A 22,989-nucleotide genomic window follows, 5' to 3' on the forward strand; every position below is an offset into this window, starting at 1 on the left:
TACTCAATGGTGAGAGACTGAAAGCCTTCCCTCTAAGATCAGGAACAAGACAAGGATGCCCGCTGTCACCACTGTTATTCAACATTGTGCTGGAAGTGCTAGCCAGGGCAATCCAGCAAGACAAAGAAATAAAAGGCATCCAAATTGGAAAAGAAGAAGTAAAACTGTCATTGTTTGCAGATGATATGATCTTATATCTAGAAAACCCTGAGAAATCAACGATACACCTACTAGAGCTAATAAACAAATTTAGCAAAGTAGCGGGATACAAGATTAATGCACACAAGTCAGTAATGTTTCTATATGCTAGAAATGAACAAACTGAAGAGACACTCAAGAAAAAGATACCATTTTCAATAGCAACTAAAAAAATCAAGTACCTAGGAATCAACTTAACCAAAGATGTAAAAGACCTATACAAAGAAAACTACATAACTCTACTAAAAGAAATAGAAGGGGACCTTAAAAGATGGAAAAATATTCCATGTTCATGGATAGGAAGGCTAAATGTCATTAAGATGTCAATTCTACCCAAACTCATCTACAGATTCAATGCAATCCCAATCAAAATTCCAACAACCTACTTTGCAGACTTGGAAAAGCTAGTTATCAAATTTATTTGGAAAGGGAAGATGCCTCGAATTGCTAAAGACACTCTAAAAAAGAAAAACGAAGTGGGAGGACTTACACTCCCTGACTTTGAAGCTTATTATAAAGCCACAGTTGACAAAACAGCATGGTACTGGCACAAAGATCGACATATAGATCAATGGAATCGAATTGAGAATTCAGAGATAGACCCTCAGATCTATGGCCGACTGATCTTTGATAAGGCCCCCAAAGTCACTGAACTGAGCCATAATGGTCTTTTCAACAAATGGGGCTGGGAGAGTTGGATATCCATATCCAAAAGAATGAAAGAGGACCCCTACCTCACCCCCTACACAAAAATTAACTCAAAATGGACCAAAGATCTCAATATAAAAGAAAGTACCATAAAACTCCTAGAAGATAATGTAGGAAAACATCTTCAAGACCTTGTATTAGGAGGCCACTTCCTAGACTTTACACCCAAAGCACAAGCAACAAAAGAGAAAATAGATAAATGGGAACTCCTCAAGCTTAGAAGTTTCTGCACCTCAAAGGAATTTCTCAAAAAGGTAAAGAGGCAGCCAACTCAATGGGAAAAAATTTTTGGAAACCATGTATCTGACAAAAGACTGATATCTTGCATATACAAAGAAATCCTACAACTCAATGACAATAGTACAGACAGCCCAATTATAAAATGGGCAAAAGATATGAAAAGACAGTTCTCTGAAGAGGAAATACAAATGGCCAAGAAACACATGAAAAAATGTTCAGCTTCACTAGCTATTAGAGAGATGCAAATTAAGACCACAATGAGATACCATCTAACACCGGTTAGAATGGCTGCCATTAAACAAACAGGAAACTACAAATGCTGGAGGGGATGTGGAGAAATTGGAACTCTTATTCATTGTTGGTGGGACTGTATAATGGTTCAGCCACTCTGGAAGTCAGTCTGGCAGTTCCTTAGAAAACTAGATATAGAGCTACCATTCGATCCAGCGATTGCACTTCTCGGTATATACTCGGAAGATCGGAAAGCAGTGACACGAACAGATATCTGCACGCCAATGTTCATAGCAGCATTATTCACAATTGCCAAGAGATGGAAACAACCCAAATGTCCTTCAACAGATGAGTGGATAAATAAAATGTGGTATATACACACGATGGAATACTACGCGGCAGTAAGAAGGAACGATCTGGTGAAACATATGACAACGTGGATGAACCTTGAAGACATAATGCTGAGCGAAATAAGCCAGGCACAAAAAGAGAAATATTATATGCTACCACTAATGTGAACTTTGAAAAATGTAAAACAAATGGTTTATAATGTAGAATGTAGGGGAACTAGCAGTAGAGAGCAATTAAGGAAGGGGGAACAATAATCCAAGAAGAACAGATAAGCTATTTAACGTTCTGGGGATGCCCAGAAATGACTATGGTCTGTTAATTTTTGATGGATGTAGTAGGAACAAGTTCACTGAAATGTTGCTATATTATGTAACTTTCTTGGGGTAAAGTAGGAACATGTTGGAAGTTAAGCAGTTATCTTAGGTTAGTTGTCTTTTTCTTACTCCCTTGCTATGGTCTCTTTGAAATGTTCTTTTATTGTATGTTTGTTTTCTTTTTAACTTTTTTTTTCATACAGTTGATTTGAAAAAAGAAGGGAAAGTTAAAAAAAAAAAAAGAAAAAAGAAAAAAGACAAACAAGGAAAAAAAAAAAAAAAGATGTAGTGCCCCCTTGAGGAGCCTGTGGAGAATGCAGGGGTATTCGCCTACCCCACCTCCATGGTTGCTAACATGACCACAGACATAGGGGACTGGTGGTTTGATGGGTTGAGCCCTCTACCATAAGTTTTACCCTTGGGAAGACGGTTGCTGCAAAGGAGAGGCTAGGCCTCCCTGTATTTGTGCCTAAGAGTCTCCTCCTGAATGCCTCTTTGTTGCTCAGATGTGGCCCTCTCTCTCTGGCTAAGCCAACTTGAAAGGTGAAATCACTGCCCTCCCCCCTACGTGGGATCAGACACCCAGGGAAGTGAATCTCCCTGGCAACGTGGAATATGACTCCCGGGGAGGAATGTAGACCCGGCATCGTGGGATGGAGAACATCTTCTTGACCAAAAGGGGGATGTGAAAGGAAATGAAATAAGCTTCAGTGGCAGAGAGATTCCAAAACGAGCCGAGAGATCACTCTGGTGGGCACTCTTACGCACACTTTAGACAACCCTTTTTAGGTTCTAAAGAATTGGGGTAGCTGGTGGTGGATACCTGAAACTATTAAACTACAACCCAGAACCCATGAATCTCGAAGACAGTTGTATAAAAATGTAGCTTATGAGGGGTGACAGTGGGATTGGGAATGCCATAAGGACCAAACTCCACTTTGTCTAGTTTATGGATGGATGTGTAGAAAAGTAGGGGAAGCAAACAAACAGACAAAGGTACCTAGTGTTCTTTTTTACTTCAATTGCTCTTTTTCACTCTAATTATTATTCTTGTTATTTTTGTGTGTGTGCTAATGAAGGTGTCAGGGATTGATTTAGGTGATGAATGTACAACTATGTAATGGTACTGTAAACAATCGAAAGTACAATTTGTTTTGTATGACTGCGTGGTATGTGAATATATCTCAATAAAATGATGATTTAAAAAAAAAAAAAAAAAAAACAAAAAAAAACAGATGTACTGACCAGTGGAATCAAATTGAATGTTCAGAGGTGGAACCTCACATCTACAGACAATTGATCTTTGGTAAGGCAGTCAAGTTGACTCAACTGGGAAAGAGCAGCCTCTTCAACAAAGAGGACAGAACTGGAAAACCATATTCAAAAAAATGAAAGAGGACCCCTATCTCACATCTTATACAAAAATTAACTCAAAATAGGTCAAAGACATAAGTATTAGAGCTAAGACCCTAAAACTTTTAGAAGAAAATGTAGGCAAATATCTTAAAGATCTTGTGATAGGAGGTCTAGGAATAGACCATACACCCAAAGCACGAACAATGAAAGAAGAAGAATAGATAAATGGGATCTTCTCAAACGTGGATACTTGTGCACATCAAGGGACTTTGTCAGGAAGGTCAGGAAAGTTAAAAAGCAGCCTACATAATGGGAGATAATATTTGGAAACCACTTACCAGATAAGGGTTTATTATCCAGAATACATACAGAGATCCTTCAACTCAACAACAAAAAGACAAACAACCCAATTAAAAAATGGGCAAAAGACATGGACAGACACTTTTCCAAAGAGGAAATACAAATGGCTTGTGCCAGTTTGAGTGTATTGTGTCCCCCAAATGCCATTATCTTTGTAGTCTTGTGTGGGGCAGAAGTTTCGGTGTTGGTTAGATTTGCTTGGAGTGTGCCCCACCCAGCTGTGGGAGATAATTTTGATGAGATGTTCCCATGGAGGCGTGGCCCCGCCCATTCGGGGTGGGCCTTTATCAGTGGAGCCGTTTTGAGGCCGGAGCTTTGGAGCAGATGCCAGCTGCCTTCCTAGCTAGCAGAGGTTTTCCGGACGCCATTGGCCATCCTCCGGTGAAAGTACCCGATTGCTGAGGTGTTACCTTGGATGCTTTGTGGCCTTAAGACTGTAACTGTGTTGTGAAATAAACCCCCGTTTTATAAAAGCCTATCCATCTCTGGTGTTTTGCATTCTGCAGCATTAGCAAACTAGGACATGGCTCAAAAACATATGAAAAGATGCTCAACTTCACTAACTATTAGGGAAATGCAATCAAAACCACAATGAGATATCATCTTACACCTACTAGAATGGCCATTATCAAGAAAAAAAAACAGAAAACTACAAGTGCTGGAGAGGATGTGGAGAAATAAGTACACTCATTCACTGTTGGTAGGAATGTAGAATGGTGCAACCACTCTGGAAGGCAGTTTGGGGGTAATCAGGAAGCTAAGTATAAAACTGCCTTATGACCCAGCAATTCCATTACTAGGTATATACTTGGAGGAACTGAAAGCAGAAACACAAACAGACATTTTCATGCTGACGTTTACAGCAGCATTATTCACGATTGCCAAAAGATGGAAGCAGTCCAAATGTCCATCAACGGATGAGTGAATAACCTGTGATATACACATATGATGGAATATTATGCAGCGGAAGGACAGAATAAATTCATGTTGCATGCAACAGTATGGTCTCATTAACATGAACCACCTATAATGAGCAAACTTTGAGAGCTAAAATTGAGAACACAGGTTATCAGAAGATAGAAAGAGAGTAGAAATTGGGCACTTGTTGCTGAAGGAATACAGAAAGTTCAACAGGATTGATTGTAAAGATCCAGAAATGGATAGCACAATACTCTGTGATAGTAGCACGATATTGTAAGTATAATGAACAAAGCTGAGTGTGAGTATGGTTGAAAGAGGAAGGCTAGGGGCACATATGACATCAGAAGGAAATACAGAGGATTAAAAACTGGGACTGTATAATGTAGCAAAACCTTCAGTGAACAATGATGGTGATTGTACAAATACAAGAGTTTTTAATTGAGGGAGAACAATTGTATGTCATCACTACAAGTGTTAAAAATGGGATGATATATTGAAAAAATACAATTAATGCAAACTAGGGTCTATGGTTAACAGTATCACTGTAGTGTTCGTTCATTAATTGTAACAAAGGCAATATACCAATGGTAAATGTCAATAAGAGGGAAAATAAGGGAGGGGTACAGGATTATTGTTTCTTTTTTGTTCCTCCTTTTCTTTTCTCCTCTTCTTCTCTCTTTGCAGAACAAATGGAAATGTTCTTATATAGAATGTGGTGATAAATGCATAACTATGTGATTATACCAGGAACCACTGAGTATACACTTAGATGGATTGTATGGTGTGTGAATAAAACTGTTTAAAAAATAAACAGAAGGATACAAATGCTGGGGAAGATGTGGAGAGACAGATATGCCTATTGACTGTTGGTAGGGAAGTAGAATGGTGCAGCCCCTCTGGAGGGCAGTGTGGTATTTCCACAGGAGGCTAAATGTAGGATTGCCACATGATCCTGCAACCCCGTTATTTGACAAAGACTTGGAAGAACTGAAAGCAGGGACACGAATAGGCATTTGCACACTGGTGTTTATGGCAGCATTATTCACAATTTTCAATGGATAGAGCTGGCCTAAGAGCATATCGATTAATGAACAGAAGGGCAAATTGTGTTGTATACATACAACGGAATATTGAGTGGCTGCAGGAAGAAATGGAATTGTGTGGCATGCAACTAGGTGAATGAACCTTAAGGGCATTATGGTGAAGGAAATAAGCCAGAAACAAAAGGACAAATAATGTACAGTCTCACTAATATAAACTAACTATAATGAGCAAACTCTGAGAATTGAATTCAAGAGCACAGGTTATCAGGGGATTGCAAATGGGTAGAGATTGGGCAATCAACGATTAAGTAGTACAGAATGTTCAAACAAGGCTCATTGTAAAGGTTGCTAGATTGTAAGCTCTTACAGTGGTCACTTCTATTCCTGAGTTTTAACTGTTATTTCTACATTCTGAAATGCTGTGCTCTTTGTGTACTACTTTGTAGTTCCCTGGAAATTGGGTATCTGTGTGACATACAAGTTTCAGAGTTAGAATTCTGCATCTCTGAAAGTCAGCATTACTCTGTACAGCAACTGTTCAAGAAGCTGAAAAAGATCAGACTCCAGTTAGAGATATGAATGAAATGAACCTGGTTAGGACAAAGGTAAATCAGAATACTGGGTAAAGGATGATATTGTCTGTATTTTAAAACTTCAAATTCTGTATGAGACCAAAGGAAGAGATGTTTATTTGGTCCAAAATTTAAATTTACTGTAGCATATTATCTAATTTAAGTTGTCTGGTCAGTTTATTTAAACAGCATAATTATATGGAACCTAGAATAGAGAATGAGATCTTATTATTCTGTCTAAGTTAATGCAAACCCAGACACATTCCAGAGTATTTTGGGCAGAAAATAAAAAAGCATTTGCAAAGTTCCCTTGAGGGACTGGGGGAAAACGTGGAACTTTCAAACTTCCCCACAAGGGAATTTATGATATTCTCTCAAGCATTAGGGACTCCCAATTGAATAAGCCAAGCACTCAATCTTGAGGCTTTCCCTTATGAAACTTATTTCTGCAATGGCAAAGCTAGGCCTGCTTGTAATTATACCTAAGAGTCACCCCCACAGAGCCTCTGTTTTGCTCAGATGTGGCCTCTCTCTTTAAGCCAACTCTGCAAATAAGCTCACTACCCTCCCCATTGATGGGACATGACTCCCATGGGTATAAGTCTCCCTGGCAATGTGGGACATGACTCCCAGGGATGAGCCTGGCCCTGGCTTCATGGAATTGAGGACGGTTTCTTGACCAAAAAGGGGAAAAGAAATGGAACAAAATAAAGTTTCAGTGGCTAAGAAATTTCACATAGAGTCGAGGGGTCATTCTAGAGGTTACTCTTATGAAAGCGTTAGCAGATATCACAATCACAGTATGCCAAGCCCCAACCAACAGTATTCCTGAAAACCCTAGAGCATGCCCTAGTCTCTATCTAAGTCTCTATAAAAGTTTTTCTTAGTTAAGTTTATTTGTTCAGAAACTTAAGGCCTCCAGATTGACCCTATGCCAGATAAGCCATAGAAACTCAGAGGTACGTCTCTTCAAGAACATCAACCAGTTTCATTCCTCTACCCCATAAGGTCAACACCCCTTTCCAACACAAAGAAGTTAAAATGGTCATTGCCCAGATATCCCCGAAAATTGAGAGAATGACCAAATGAGAGGAAGGAAGTGTAACTGAGAAATTAAAATTTAACAAATGACTGTGACTACTGACTCATTATATAGATATTTCTTTGTAATGTCTAGTGTTTCAGAACAGCCAGAAGGAAATACCTGAAGTTGTTCAACTGTAATCCAGTAGCCCTGATCTTTGATAATGATTGTATAAATATATAGCAAAAAAAAAAAAAAAAAAAATTCTGTTGCCCGTGTTTATATGGATCTACTTCTGGATGTTTTGTTCTGTTCCACTGATCTGTATATCTATTTCTGACAACACTATATTGTCTTAGTTAACCTACTTCTATTGTAAGTCTTAAAATTGGGTAGAGCATAATTCTAGTGGTCTGTAAGGGTGAGGGGCAGGGTAAAGGGTATGGGATGTTTGGGGTGTTCTTATTTCTTTTTAATTCTTTTTCTGGAGCAATGCAAATGCTCTAAAAACGATCATGGTGATAAATGCACAACTGTGTGATGAAACTGTGAACCAATGATTGTATACTTCAGATGCATTGTATAGTGTGTGAATATATCTCAATAAAATTACATTAAAAATTACAGAGGTACATAACACATACACCACAGAGTCTTAAATAGAGAAGGCATTCTTAGACTTACAGTTTGTATTTCCCTTATGTTAACTCTTATCTTTGGTCTAAAGAAAGACTTGTTTTTTCTTCTCGATTCAAATACTCCTCGTTTGAAGATCATCACTGCCATCTGCCTCAAAAAGAAAAATTATACATGAAGTAACAATGGCATGTACTTCCCAGCATGTTCTTAATCACCTTTAGAGTACTGCAAACTTTTTTTAATCTCATGAAATTTTGATACCTTTATCGTGGCCTCTCTATAATAGCTTCTGGATTCTTCCTGTGATTGTAAGGAACTCATTAATTCCAGTTGTCTTAACTCATCAATTTTAGCTAATGCACGCCGAGCAAATGCCTATATGGAATTCAATTAATAAATGTGATTCGCAACAAGTAAGAGTATAGTGATTAAAAATGAATCAAGACAGTATATTTTATTCTTCTAAACATTTAACTTAATCTGTGAATTAAACACTTGGCTGATATTGACTCCTTTATATTATAATCAGTGGCTATCCAGTCTCTGATTTCCTAAAAGCACCATTAAGCTCTGTATATTTAAAGTTAATTAACTGTCTGATGTGCTATCTTTACGAATTAAGAAATTCAGAAAAGCAAGGAAAGAAGACTTCTGGGTTATACAGTAGCTTAATACAAATGATCACTTCTCTGGCACGGCACACACATACATGCATTCATACACATACACAAACAACCCTCCTCAGTGCTCTCCTCAAATCCTAACCTTCATACCACAACATGCTGTATTATATAACTACCTAGTCAACTGTTCGTACTGCCCACTAAACTGTGGGGCCCTTAAAGGGTCTTATTCATTTCTTTGTCTCCAATGCCCAGCACATAGGGGCTTTGCCTCATTTCGATTCTTTTTTTTTTTTACTTGCCAAGCATCTAAAGGAGAAAATCCTCAATAAGTTGTATTTTTAAACATTGGAATCATTGGAATTATCAAATAGCATACCTCTCCGTGAATTCCAGCTTGGCAATCATAGTAACACTGGCAAACAGCGGTGTAAAGAGTAGCTCTCCATGTCAAGTACCTGACAGCCAGGAGCGGTACCGAGGATTCCATACATACACTGGCCCACAGGAGATATTCTAAGGCCTGAGAAAGAAAGACAGGCACAATTTTATGTATTTTCATTTTAAGCTAATAATGAATTATGTAATATAATCAAGTTATAATTCATAAGCACAAATAGCTGACTACTTAAACCAAAAATATCATAGAGAAATAACAACCCAAGAAGAAAATAAGCATTTAAAAGAGCAAAAGTCAACAATTTAGAGAACTCAAAATCTCAAATCAGCCATTTTAGGATGTCTTCCTTTTTACCTCCTAGAGTTGCCCTCTGAACTACCTCATTGTTCTTAATATTCATCAAGTATCAACAATGGTCTAGGAACTAGCACCAAATAATGTCATCATCATGTTTTGGCCTGGAACCAGTGTATTACTCCAAAAATAAACCAGTACAGGAGGGTAGGGGAAACGGAAAAAGCTAACAGCCCAGGGCCTGTGATGCTGGTAGAAACAGTCCAAGATTAGAATCTGATAGACCTGGGATTCACACCTAGTAGCTGAATGACTTTAACGTCTTCAGGTTTAAATTTTCTCATCTGTAAAATGGGCATTTTATCACATCCTGGCAGTGTTATAGATAATGTGCTAGGATGGTATTTGACACATTATAAGCACTCCATAGTGGTGCCTATCACCAGTGTTATTATAACCTAGGCACAATTTGAAACAAACCTGGGTCCCTTTTCTCACTCTGTCCTCTCCACCTGGAATATCCTCTCCCTCACCTGCTCTTTGTCACCGAGCTAGGACGCTACCTTTGTTAATTGCAGTGTTATCTAAGACAACTGAATTTCATGGGCCTCGGGTTCTCCATTTTGTTTAAAATTGGGGTGATAACAGTAATTTTTGGAGGATTAATGCGTTAATACATGTTTAGTGCTTCAAACAGTGACTGGCACAGAGTAATTACATAATAAGTGTTAGCTCTGGTGACAACAATGAAGAAAAAGGAGGAGAAGAGGGGGAGGGTAAGAGGTGAAGAAAGAAGAAGTGGAAGAGGCAGAGGAGGTAGAAGAAAAGGAGGAGAAGGAAGAGAGGGAGGGAAAGAACTAGTTGTTGAAGGTTTCTTTAATGCTCCTAGAGAGAAATGATGATTGCCTCATTTCTGTCTCTACCATAATTGCATATGTGCATATGTATGTGTATATATTATTTACACATATTTTATATAAATATATATCACGTCACACTCAATTGTTCCCATGTGTGCCTCCAAAACTAAACTGACCTCTTTGAAAACAGGAGCAGTGCCTTATTCATTTTTGTATTACCAGCATGTAGAACAGTACTAGGTACAGAGCTGATATTCTCAAGCATTATTAAATGAATTCAGCAGACAACCTTAAAATCTCTCAATTGTGGAAGAGCTAACCAGTATTCTAAGTTCTCAAGAAAATAATGATAATAATTTGGGGCAGCAGAATAGAGTCCCTCCTCCAAAAACCAAATTAGGCCTTCAATAATTAAGGAAATTGAGGGAAAATATGTCTGTAGTAATCAACCCATCTTGAAAATCAATCATCACAAAGAACTAAGAGTGCCATGTATATAAAGCAAACCCACCAGACTGGGCATAGTATTTAATAGCAAAAATACATAAAACACTTATAGCATTCAGACTCTATTACCATCTTTGGAAGCTTCAAAGCAGTGTATACAATATGTGCAAGTAGCCTGAAAAGAGAAGGAAGAAGCCTGAAAAGCCCAGATTCTCCATTGTCTAGTCAGTTTTGATACCGGAAAAAAGAGACTAGAGAAAGTGCATCAGGGTTTGACAATGAATTATAATATTCTTTGCTATCCACTGGAATGTAAGCTCTTCCAAGAAATGTAAAATATAAGTTCCTTTAGGACAGGCACCTGGTCTGTCATGTTCGTCACTGCATCCCCAGCTCCTAGAACTTTATCTGGCATATACAGCTAACATGCAATAAATAGTTGTTGACTGACTGACTGACCTTCATTTAAAAGTAGCTGTTCAAGGTGCCAAATATGGAAATATTTCAAGTAATCACAGAATCTAATGGCTGAAAGTAAAGTGATCTAATTCAATCCCCACCAATGCCACCAGCACTACCAACTAGTGCTCCACAGCTTCCCTGCCCAATCCCCTATTTCCGGTAATAAGGAACATGCCACATGGCATCAGAAAAGAATTTTAACCATGAAAAATACTCTTTTAATCTGAAATGAAATCCACCTTGTTGTCCCTCCAGTGCACTGGTCCTAGTTATGCCTTCTGGAACAGTACATAGCAATGCAAAACACCTCCAAAATACAACCTTCCAAGAAGCTGAAAACACCTATATGCAACCTGTCCCCTCCACCAGCTCTCCAGGATAAACATGCCCAGGGCTTCTACACCTCACTGAACTGCATTTCCTTTCTCCAACACGATTGGTCTTCTCTGGCTTTGCTCCAGATTGCTGATGCCTCTTGAGTGTATGACTAGTCCACAATACAAAGAAACTCTCAGCCCCTGGTTCTGGACACTGTGCCTCTACTAAATTGGCCTAAGATTGCTTTATTGCTGTTTTTGTTGTTGTTGCTGTGTTTGCTAACCTTGCCACACTGTTAGCTGATACAGAATTAACCGACATCAAAAACTCTTGAGTTTTTCTCACACTTCCTGTTCCCCAACAACACCTATTTTGGGGTTTTTCATTTGGATTGCTGTGGCTTGCCAGGCATGAGATTAAATTTATGTAAATTCCCTTTTAAATTCATACATTCTTGGAAAAGCCATCTGGATTCCTGGTATTAGAAATTTCACATTTCAAAATACAAATTGCTTCTGTCAACAGTTGTTCCCATTATTTTGGTTTGGGCTGTAGACTTAGAATCAAAAAAGCCTAAATCACAGAGTTTAGAGCCAGAAGGGACCTTAAAAGTAACCTAATATGACTCCAAGCAACTAAACTGCTAGTTAAGCTATAGAGCTGGAGCTGGAATTCAGGTCTTCAGACTCCAAAGCGCAGTGGTCTTTTCACTACATAATGTAGCCTGGACAAAGGGAGTAAGTGCTCCAAAAACCAGTTCAGGTTCTGAAAACCAACATTCAGGTTAAGAGATGAAAGCCATTTCCAAAAACTGACTCTTAAATTTATAATGTTTTTTCTTGTCTCTGAAAGTTAGAAGGAATTATTTCTATTACTAACAACAACAACAACAACAAAAGATGAATTACAGTTCTTTCCATTAAGAAACAAAAGAATCTCTGAAAAAAAAAAAAACAAATTATACCTATATCCAAAAAAACGGCCCCAGCAAAGACTATGGCTAAGGCCTTGATTATGAAACCCAGAATTAATCAGATCTGCCACAAGATGGCACTGCAGCGTCATTTATATTAGCTTTTATCATTTGAGGACAATGGCCCCAAGAAGCATTTGAAAGTTTGGATTTAACGTTTATGTAATGGTATGTGGAATCACGTGACAATAACTATTCAAGCCACAGTTTCTACCAAATGATTTCAGTTTTATAGCAAAATGAAGGAGAAATCAGTGGTCTCTGAATGAACAGATTCTACTGTCTTCTTTAAGGTTTGCTAAGTACTGTACTGCAGTTTTAAAGGCCACAGAAGAAACTACAGATTATATCAGAAACAAAAGCAAAGCTGTCATATGTATTTAGAGAAAGAGCTTTCAGAAATCTGCCCTCCCTCTATTCCTTAAGCTTATGTTGTTGACCTGCCTCAGGTGTTTCCCACCTGTGGAAGAGCCCCAGTCAATCCTAGTCACCAGGATCTCTTTAGGAATAGAGGTTCAGACCAGAAAATATCAACACCTCCCACATAGCTCCTCTGTTTGAGGGGGTAAACAAAAATAGGATGGGTCCTCCAAGATTAAATTTAGGCAACAGACATAAGCTAATCTAATGATAGGCAGCATGGCATGGCATTAGGTTGTGCCCCAGCTACACATCTAAGGGAGCCACCTTGAGCAAATTAAACTTTCTGAGCCTCAGCTTCCTCAAAGTAGTGGTGTGAGGATTAAATGAGATAATACATAGTGCTTGATAGCACACCTGATAGATAGTAAGCATTCAATAAATGTTAATTTATCACAATCATGATGACAGTACCATCATCATGAAAATTATTCCATTTCCTGACATTTATTATGTTGAACTGAAAGAATTCTGATCTGCAGTTGCTCATTTTAGAACCACTCACCACCCCAAACTTCTTGCATCCCTCACTCTCCCCACTCTCATCCCACAAGACTGGAACCACAGGCACACCCTCCTTCACCCCTTATTTTGTCAGAAAGAAACTAAAGTTATTTAGGGTAGGAGGGAGATGTCTTAAATAGAGCATAAATAATAGATTATTTTAAGATGACTCTCACATTAAATTGAAATTCTCCCAGCATTCACAAGCACAAATACTAACAGTCAAATGTTGGCACAGACATCTCTGCCCTTTTAAGCTTGGCAGGCAAATGCTGCAGCAGACCAAACTATGGTGGTTCTGTGTAGCTGCATTTGTTGCTACAGCAAGGAGTATGCAAATTCTTTTCAGGAAATCATCTGGAGCTGAATATAGAATCGTTGGAATCATCTGTAGGCCAAATTTACATTTTAAACATGGGACAGTTGCTCCTTTATTCTAACTCACACTTGAAAAGCTGGCACAGAGCTTGTTTAAGTCACTGTCGGTAATAGGGCCTTTTAATTTGAGGAGCAAATCAGAGAACACACAATTAGTATTATCCGATGAACATGAAAATATCTTCACTTCCATTTTTATTTTTAAGTGTTGCCAACTTTTAACATACTTGGCTATGTTTTGAGGAAATAAGGGGAAAAAAAGTGTCTATCTTGAGTATTAGAATATTTGGGCTAAGGTTTTGCATGCAATAAAGAAGAAAGTAGTACTGTTTTCAGACGCCAGCAACAACGCCAGCATGGTCTCAGTGGTAGTATATTCTCTTGTCTTGGCCTACATTCCAATGACTGGACAATGAATACAGGGATTATATATGTCTCCTGCAGACAAAGGTGCCACCAACCTTTTAGGGAATTCAGTAGTAGTGTCAGCAACTTTCTCAAGCTAAAACTGAGGGGTACCAGTGAAAATCTTATTATAAAATAAGGGTCCCCTTGCACTCAGCTCATGACCAGGTTGGAGAGTTTAGGTGTTCATCCACCAAACTAGCATGTAGGTCAAAAGTAAAGTCCAAGCACTGCAAGCAGAATGAAGTTCAAACTCCAAAGCATGCCATAAATAGCATAACCATATGATTTATCATCAAAGCAGGACACTTTTAAGAGTGAAAGGGTGTTATAAATAATTACAGCAAGACAACAGGCAAAAACCAAGACTGTCCTGGACAAGCGAGGACAGAGGTCACCCTATCTAGAGACAGAGTAACCAGATGGATGTTCAGCACCCAGTTTGACAAGTGCGGCTATCTGAGAGACAGAGGAACACTAGGGAATATCTATCAGTTTTAGGAATTTCCTTTCTTTTCATTAATACTTCAATGAGTATTAAAAATGAGAACTTCATTTTGCATATGATCACTGTTAAAGCAAAACTAAGAGCAATAAAACTGTCATGTAATTCACTAAATTTTCTGTTTTTATTAACATTCAATGATTTGTGCAACTGAAAGTCTTAAGATAAAAAACGAAACACATGGAAAAATATTTTTGTCAGTACATTTCATACCTTGGAAGACTGACCTATGATCATCAGTTTTCTGCAAATAGTGTAAATGTAAATGGTACCTAGATGGAGAAAGAGATGGTTAACATGTTTTGCAGTCAATTGACGGAAATTTGATATTCCAATTTCTGTGGTTTCAGTGTGCAGTTCCCAAAACAAGTGACCTCATCACAAATTCTGATAATGGTAGAGAGCGATAATCACTATGATTATTTTTGTAATTTGTAGACAAAACCACTAAAGGAACAAATAAGACCATATTTTAAATATGCTGATTGGCACAGGAATCTTTTAGTCTCATTTTAAAGGCAGTTTAAGTTTTATAATATGCCATACAAGAGAGTATTTTAGAGCCATAACTTATGTACCCTGTGGTTTTATTAATTCATATGAAATGTTATTGGTTCCCATGGTTTCCTTATGGTAGAAAAACTAAAGATTTATCCACAAATAAGATCAGAATACATAATTAATCAGTGTGGCATAACATTCAACAAGGAAACATATAATTAAAAGATCATAATACATAACAGGTCTCATATAACATTTATCCTATTATTAAGGTACATCCTATAAGCACTCTAACGAAAAATAGCATTTCCAACATCTATTTAAGATCATTCAGGTATGATTATGCATCAGACCATTAATGAAATGAGGATACCAGGCTGGTGTCAGGGTTAGGTGGAGAGGTGGGAAACATAATCCTATGTACCTCTACATACAAAGGACATGATCATACTATCAACATATCCAAAAGATAGCTACATGCTTTAAAAGGGGTTGTAATTGTAATGACAAGTATTCTAAATATTTCTTACAGAATATCTGACATAAAATTAATAACTATTAAAATTCAAAAATTATGAATCCTGTGTTCATATCTGAACTTTAAAAGCTTCTGAGAAAATAGCATCTGTTCCAAAACACACATTGCTTGATTAAAATGCACCTGCAAGCATAACAAAACATCAATCACACAATTCAATGACAAAAAATATATACTGAAGAAAACCTTAAACTCTGACAGCACTATAAACTTCAGAGAGCATGCTGTAGACCCTTAATATGCATGGATAAAACATTCTTGGTGTGACTGTTTCCATGACATGTAGTTGTTTATTTCATTTAAGATCCACCAGAGAAGAAGCCACTCAGTTAATAACAGCTCAAGCAAGGCACGGTTATCTCACCTTGGCTTTATTCACCACTGCTCTTAATCTCTTTTAAAAATGCATAACTGTCTTTATTTGTGGAAAAAAAAAAAAAAAGTCATCAAACAAGGATATGCACAGGAAACACATGCCTTTCCACAAAACACGATTCAGGTACAAGCCAGGAGCCTGTATAAACATGTTAGTAACGGGAAACTGGAGAATTTAAGAAGCTCTCAAGAAACTGCTCTCAAGAGTGACAAGGGCCCTCTGTCTTTCAAAAATGTGCCTTTACCCTTTCCAGTCCTAGTATGTCCTGACTATAACTGAATCCTTCTTTGATGGTTCAGGATGTTGGCATAGCTTACAAATTCCCACTGTGGAAACCTAGCAGAGAGAGTAAATGGATTCTAAGAAAATAGAATCTTTAAAATCTCAGGGTATCTCTGGAAGTTTGTTTTGCTTTGTTTTATTTTTAACCAAATCCCTAATATGAACTTATGCCTGACCAAGTGACTCCTTTTCATCAAAGATGGCCACACCAAAACAATCAGGCTATTTGAGGACTGAAGTTAGTTGCATTCAGGTTAGTTGAGAATTAAGGTGTTACCAAATAGTCCATACACACAGATTTTATTAAATAACCAAGATTTATTAAACATCTTAGGAAATTAAATAGTCAATTAAAAGAAAATACAGTAAGTATTAAAGTCTAACTGAAAAAGTCAAATGTATTTTGATAAATTGTGGGTCAATTTATAATAAATTTTTGACTACTTAAATTCAAAGTTTCAAAATTGCAGGATCTTTGCACTTGCTATTCCCCCAGATGGAAAACCCTTCCCCCATATCCGGATGGCTCACTCCCCCTTCTCCTTCAGTTCTGTGCCCAAATGTCATCCCAACCCGGTCTTCCTTGACTATTCCATTTAAAATAGTAGCCAAGAGATATTTCAAGTGGAGTCAAGAGGTCACTCTGGTGGACATTCTTATGCACTATATAGATAACACCTCTTAGGTTTTAATGTATTGAAATAGCTAGAGGTGGATACCTGAAACTACCAAACTCCAACCCAGTGGTCTGGATTCCTGAAGACGATTATATAATAATGTAGATTACAAGGGGTGACAGTGTGATTGTGAAAACCTTGTGGATCACACTCCCTTTGTCTAGTGTATGGATGGATGAGTACAAAAATGGGGATAAAAACTAAATGACAAATAGGGTAGGATGGGGGGAATGGTTTGGGTGTTCTTTCTTCACTTTTATTTTTTATTCTTATTCTGATTCTTTCTGATGTAAGGAAAATGTTCAGAAATAGATTGTGGTGATGAACGCATAACTATGTGATCGTACTGTGAACAGTTGATTGTATACCATGGATGATTGTATGGTATGTGAATATATTTCAATAAAACTGAATTTGAAAAAAAAAAAAAATAGTAGCCAAGCCCCTGCTCTCTCTATCCCTTCCCGGCTTGATTTTTCTCCAAAGCTTTCATCACCATCACACTTCTTTTAGCTTGAATGTGTTTATCATCTCCCCACAATGGAATGTAAACACGAGAACAAGGTTTTTGGTCTATTTTTCCACTCCGATATCCCCGGCACCTAGAACACCTGGCACATTTAAATGAATAAATGAAAACAGGGACAGTAAGTAGTGAAACTAAGTATGGGTATCTCCCACAAGCTGACAATCCCACTCCTGGGCAAGGATCCCAGAAACCTCTTATGGGACATCCATAAAAGGAGAGATACAAGGATACTCATTGAGAATTGTTTGTGGAAATTAGAGAGGTGGGGCAAACCAGGGGCCCATCATTAAGAGTGCATAGATATCTGGAGTACAATTCAACAAGCTGAGTTAATGAACTAGATTTACATACAGGAAGCTGGCTAGATTCTAAAACCATAGCATTAAGTGGAAAAATATTTAGGAAACAGAAAAAAAAATCTAGAGCACAATATGAGATATATAAATAAAAGGTACACATCAAGAAGAGGATGTGTAGGAGATTTTTAAAATTCTTTTTCTTTTTTTTTTTGTAAGAATAATGAAACTTTTTTATGATCTTCAAGGACTAAAAACAGGAAGTCAGGCTGCATCATTTCCACCTCTCAAGCACAGTTTGCCTCACAGGGCCCAACCATCAGCCCCATTGCCCTCTTGAGCAGACTCTCTGCTCCTGCTCCATCCCTGCAAAGATAAGACCTAGGAGCAATCCAGATGGAAATTCAGGGAACCATGGGTCCTCTTGAGGATGATGAGGCACAAAAGCGTAACAATCACAGGAACAAAAAGCCTCACAAAAAGTCAGCTCATCTCTGGCAGCCAAAGTAAAGTCTAATTTCAAGCAAAACATAAAAAAAAGGAAAAAAAAATCATTTGGGGTGGAAGAGGAAGGAAAAGGCTAGGAAACATACTTTTAATTGACACAGATGAGGGAAAACTTAAAATGTTTTCTTTCAAATTATTTTATCATGGTCTTATGCATAACAATCACACTGTTATTATTTTCTTCTTAAGAATATATTATCCAGGAGGAATTGTGAAAGATCATGGAGTAGGAAGCTCCAGGAATCAATTCCTCCACCAAAACAACTATTAAACAGGCAAGAACTTTCTGAATCAACTATTTCAAAATTCCAGAGTCCAGTAGAATACTGTGCAGCATCCAGGGAAGAGCGAGAGAAAGAGGCTGGTAAATTGCAGTAAAAACCAGTGAATCATTCTCTCCAGGCAGTGGTTACCATTGCCCATCCCCCAACTTCACAGTAGGCAGCCTTAAGGTACTGGCCCAACTAGCTGGTACCAAAGAGGGACATAATAATCCAGTTTCCCAAGATCCAGGGATGCACAGTCCAATCACTGATGACTGCTTTTGATTATAAAAGACTTGAACAATACTCTAAACCAACAAAATAACAGACATATGTAGAACACTTCACCCAACAGCAGCAGAATACACATTATTCCCTAGTGCATATGGATCATTCTTCAGGATAGACCATATCTTAGGTCACAAAACAAGACTCAATAAATTAAAAAATACTGAAATCATACAATGTATCATCTCTCAACAAAGTAAAGCTCAGGACCAGATAGCTTCATAGGGGAATTTCCAAAAACATTCCTGGAAGAATTAACACCAATCTTGCTCAAACTCTTCCAAAAAATTGAAGAAGGAACACTCCCTAATTCATTCTCTGAGGCCAATATCATCCTCATAACAAGCAAGTAAAGATATCACAAGGAAAGAAAATTAATGAAAAATATCTCTTATGAATATAGATGCAAAAATCCTCAACAAAATACTAGCAATCAGAATCCAACAGCACTTTAAAAGAATTACACATCATGATCAAGTGGGATTTATCCCAGGGATGCAAGGGTAGTTCAACATAAGAACATCAATTAATGTATCAAACCACATTAACTGAATGAAGGGGGGAAAATAATGTCATCTCAATTGATGTAGAAAAGTCATTTGACAAAATCCAGCATATCTTCTTGAGAAAAACACTCATAAAACTAGAAATAGAGGGAAAATTCCTCAACATGATAAACGGCATAAATGAAAAAAAAAAAACCACATTGTACTGGAAGTTCTAGCCAGAGCAATTAGGCAAGATAAAAGAATGAAAAGGCATCCAAATTGGAAAGGAAGATGCAGATGACATGATCCTACATACAGAAAATCCTGAAAAATCCACAACAAAGCTTCCAGAGCTAATAAATGAATTCAGCAAATGGTGGAGTACAAGATCAACACCCAAAAATCAGCAGTATTTCTATACATTAGTAATGAACAACCAGAAAAAGAAATCAAAGAAAAAATTCCATTTACAACAGCAACTAAAAGACTTGAATATCTAGGAAAAAAAATCTACCCAAGGATGTAATGGACTTGTATACAAAAACTACAAAAATTGCTAAAAGAAATCAAAGAAGACCTAAATAAATGGAAGGACATTCTGTGTTCATGGATTGAAAGGCCAAATACATTAAGATGTTAATTCTATCCAAAGCAACTTACAGATTCAATGCAATCCCAATAAAAACTCCAACATCTTTGCAGAAATGCAAAAGTCAATTATCAAATTTATTTGGAAGGGTAAGAGGTCCAGAATAGCCACAGTCATCTTGAAAAAGAAAAACGAAGTTGGAAGACTCACACTTCCTGATTAAAACTTATTACAAAGCCACAGTAATCAAAATAGCATGGTACTGGCACAAGGACAGATACATAGGCCAATGGAATAGAATTGAGAGCTCAGAAATCAACCCTAACATTTACGGGCAACTTATTTTAGTCAATGGGGCACAGATCGCTCGATTGGGAAAGAACAGTCTCTTCAACAAACAGAGCTGGGAAAACAGGATCTCCATATGCAAAACAATGAAGGTGGACCCCTACCTCATACCATATACAAAAGTCAATTCAACATGGATCAAAGTTCTCTCCATATAAGCACTAGAACTATCAAACTCCTAGAAGAAAACATAGGGAAACATCTTCAGGACCTTGTGTTAGGCAATGGTTTCTTAGACTTTCTACCCAAAGCACAAGCAACTAAAGAAAAAATAGGTAAATGGGACCGCATCAAAATTAAAAACTTTTGTGCATCAAAGGACTTTATCATGAAACTAAAACAACTTACATAATTGGACAAAATATTTAGAAACCCCATATTTAATAAATATATGAAGAATATATAAAGAAATCCTTAAAATCAACAACAAAAACAACCGATTAAAAAATGGGCAAAAGACTTAAATAGACATTTCTCCAAAGAAGATATACAAATGACCAAAAAGCACATGAAAAATGCTCAGCATCATAGTCATTAGGATAATGCAAATCAAAACCACAGTGACATACCATTTCACACCCACTAGAAGGCTGCTGTTTAAAAATGGAAAATAACAAATGTTGGAGAGGAGATGGAGAAAATGAACACTTGTTCATTATTGGTGGGAAAGTAAAATGGTGTAGCCACTGTGAAAGACAGTTTAACAATTCCTCAGAAATTTAAGTATAAAATTACCATATGACCCAGCAATCCCACTTCTAGGTATATACCCAAAAGAAATGAAAGCAGGGACTCAAACAGATATTTGCACACTAATATTCATAGCAGTATTATTCACAATTGCCAAAAGATGAAAGCAATCCAAGTGTCCATCAACCATTGAATAAGTAACTAAAATTTGTTATATACATACAATGGAATATTATTCAGCCTTAAAAAGGAATGAAGTTTTGATACATGGAATAACATGGATGAATCTTGAAGACATCATATTTGAGTGAAATAAGCCAGACACAAAAGGACAAATATTGTGTGATCTCACTGATATGAAATAATTTGAATAAGCAAACTCACAGAGTCAGAATCTAGAATATAGGTTACCAGGGGATGGAGTAGGTGTAGGGAACAGGTAGTTAAAGCTTAAAATATACAGTTTCTTTTGGGGACAATGGAAAAGTTTCAGTAATGGATGGTGGTAGTGATAACACATTGTGAACGTAATTAACAGCACTGAATTATATATTTGAAGGTGGCAAAAAGGGGAAATATTAGGTTGTATATATATGTTACTAGAAAAAAAAATTTTTTTAAAGTCCATGGAACTGTACAACACAGTGAACCCTAAGTCCAACAGTAAAACCATGGACTATAGTTAATAGTACAATTATAAAAAATGTGCTTTCATCAATTGTAATAAATATACCATATTAATAAAAGGTGTTAATAATAGGGTCATAGGGAGGCAGGGCAAGATGGCGGAGTGGTGAGGAGCAGAAATTCGTCTCTCCCCTAGAGCAGCTGGCAATTACCCAAGAACTATATGAAACAGTGTTTTCAGGGTCTCCAGGAACTAGTCACACATTGGACCCAAGTTTGGAACTGGAGGAAAAGCTGAGATCACAGCAAACATTGTAAGTTCCCCGGACCAGGGGTCTGGCGCCCCTCCCCACCCAGACCTCACAGACTGTCTTGCTGCCGGCTCCCTGAAAGGGGGGAAAAAAAAACCAAAAAACAGCAATCTGCTGAGGGAAAGAAGGGAGGCTCAACCCAGCCTCAACTGCAGAATTAATTAACAAATTAATTAACTAACTTTGGGAGCTGGGGTGCTAAAGAAGGGCTGGGCTCCAAGAAGTGGGGGAACGTAAAAGTGGGCACCCATTCCCAGACTCCAAAAAAGCCATTTTTTTTCCCCTTACATTTTGTCCCTTCTGGCTTCTCAGGGATCCCTTATCTTTTTGCATTTCAATAGCCCCCAGCAAGGGTGGAACTGAAGCGGTTGGAGAGTAATTATCAGACTATAGCCCAAAGCATATCTTTAAATGCTCTATTCTGACACTGACAAAACTTCCAGGCTGGGGAAAGACATTTAAAAGAGACTCTTTTTTTTTTTTTTTCCTTTTTTCTTTTTCTTGACTTCTTTTCTACTTTTTTTTTTTTTTAATTTAAATCTAAAAGTAATATATGTGGTTATTTTCTATCGGAAAGCCCAGGCTGAGGGACTAGGCTGGGCTTGAGGGGAGACAGAGTACCCACAGTGTCTTTGAATTCCGTATTCACTACTGAAGGCCTCCACCCCCGTCTTTAATTGGCAACTCAGGCTGACCAAGGAATCTACCTGGAGAGACCCCAAAGAGAAGAGAAGAGAAGGGAATAGTGCCCCTGAGAGACAACTGGAGGTTTGAGGATTGGGAGAGTGGAGGGAGGCCCAGCTCAACTGGCAGTCCTCCTTCTGGGAATTCAGACCCCAGGGGCTGGAATTCAGATTCCAGCTTCAGTCAACCACGCCCCTGACAGGATCAGAGTCACCAGGAGAACTAAAGGCTCCATACGTCCTTACACTGGTGGGGGAGCTGCGGGCTGGCCAGCACCACCTGCTGGACAGGAGAGGAAAAGCACCAATTCTAAAGGCCTCATAGGAGGGTCTCATTCTCAGGAAAACTCCATACCCTCCCAATGAGACCTGGGCCTCACTAGACTGGGAAAATCTGACCAGGGTCGACCATATCTGAGGAGACCCACTCACAAAAAGGTTACATAGAGG

General features: G+C 37.9%; 1 protein-coding gene across 10 annotated transcripts in view; it reads right to left on the reverse strand.

Annotated features, from left to right (window-relative positions):
- CFAP54 (cilia and flagella associated protein 54) overlaps positions 1–22,989 on the reverse strand; it is a 429,497-nt gene that overhangs the window by 386,173 nt on the left and 20,335 nt on the right. For all 10 annotated transcript variants that reach the window (XM_037846937.1, XM_037846939.1, XM_037846934.1 and 7 more), the window contains exons 5-8: positions 14,760–14,818; positions 8,960–9,103; positions 8,219–8,332; positions 8,003–8,104 (exon numbers count right to left, since the gene is read on the reverse strand). In XM_037846937.1, coding sequence (XP_037702865.1) covers positions 8,003–8,104; positions 8,219–8,332; positions 8,960–9,103; positions 14,760–14,818 — 419 coding nt within the window. The remainder of the gene's footprint in view (positions 1–8,002; positions 8,105–8,218; positions 8,333–8,959; positions 9,104–14,759; positions 14,819–22,989) is intronic.

Source organism: Choloepus didactylus, chromosome 8, assembly GCF_015220235.1.
Source record: "Choloepus didactylus isolate mChoDid1 chromosome 8, mChoDid1.pri, whole genome shotgun sequence".
NCBI lineage: Eukaryota > Metazoa > Chordata > Mammalia > Pilosa > Megalonychidae > Choloepus > Choloepus didactylus.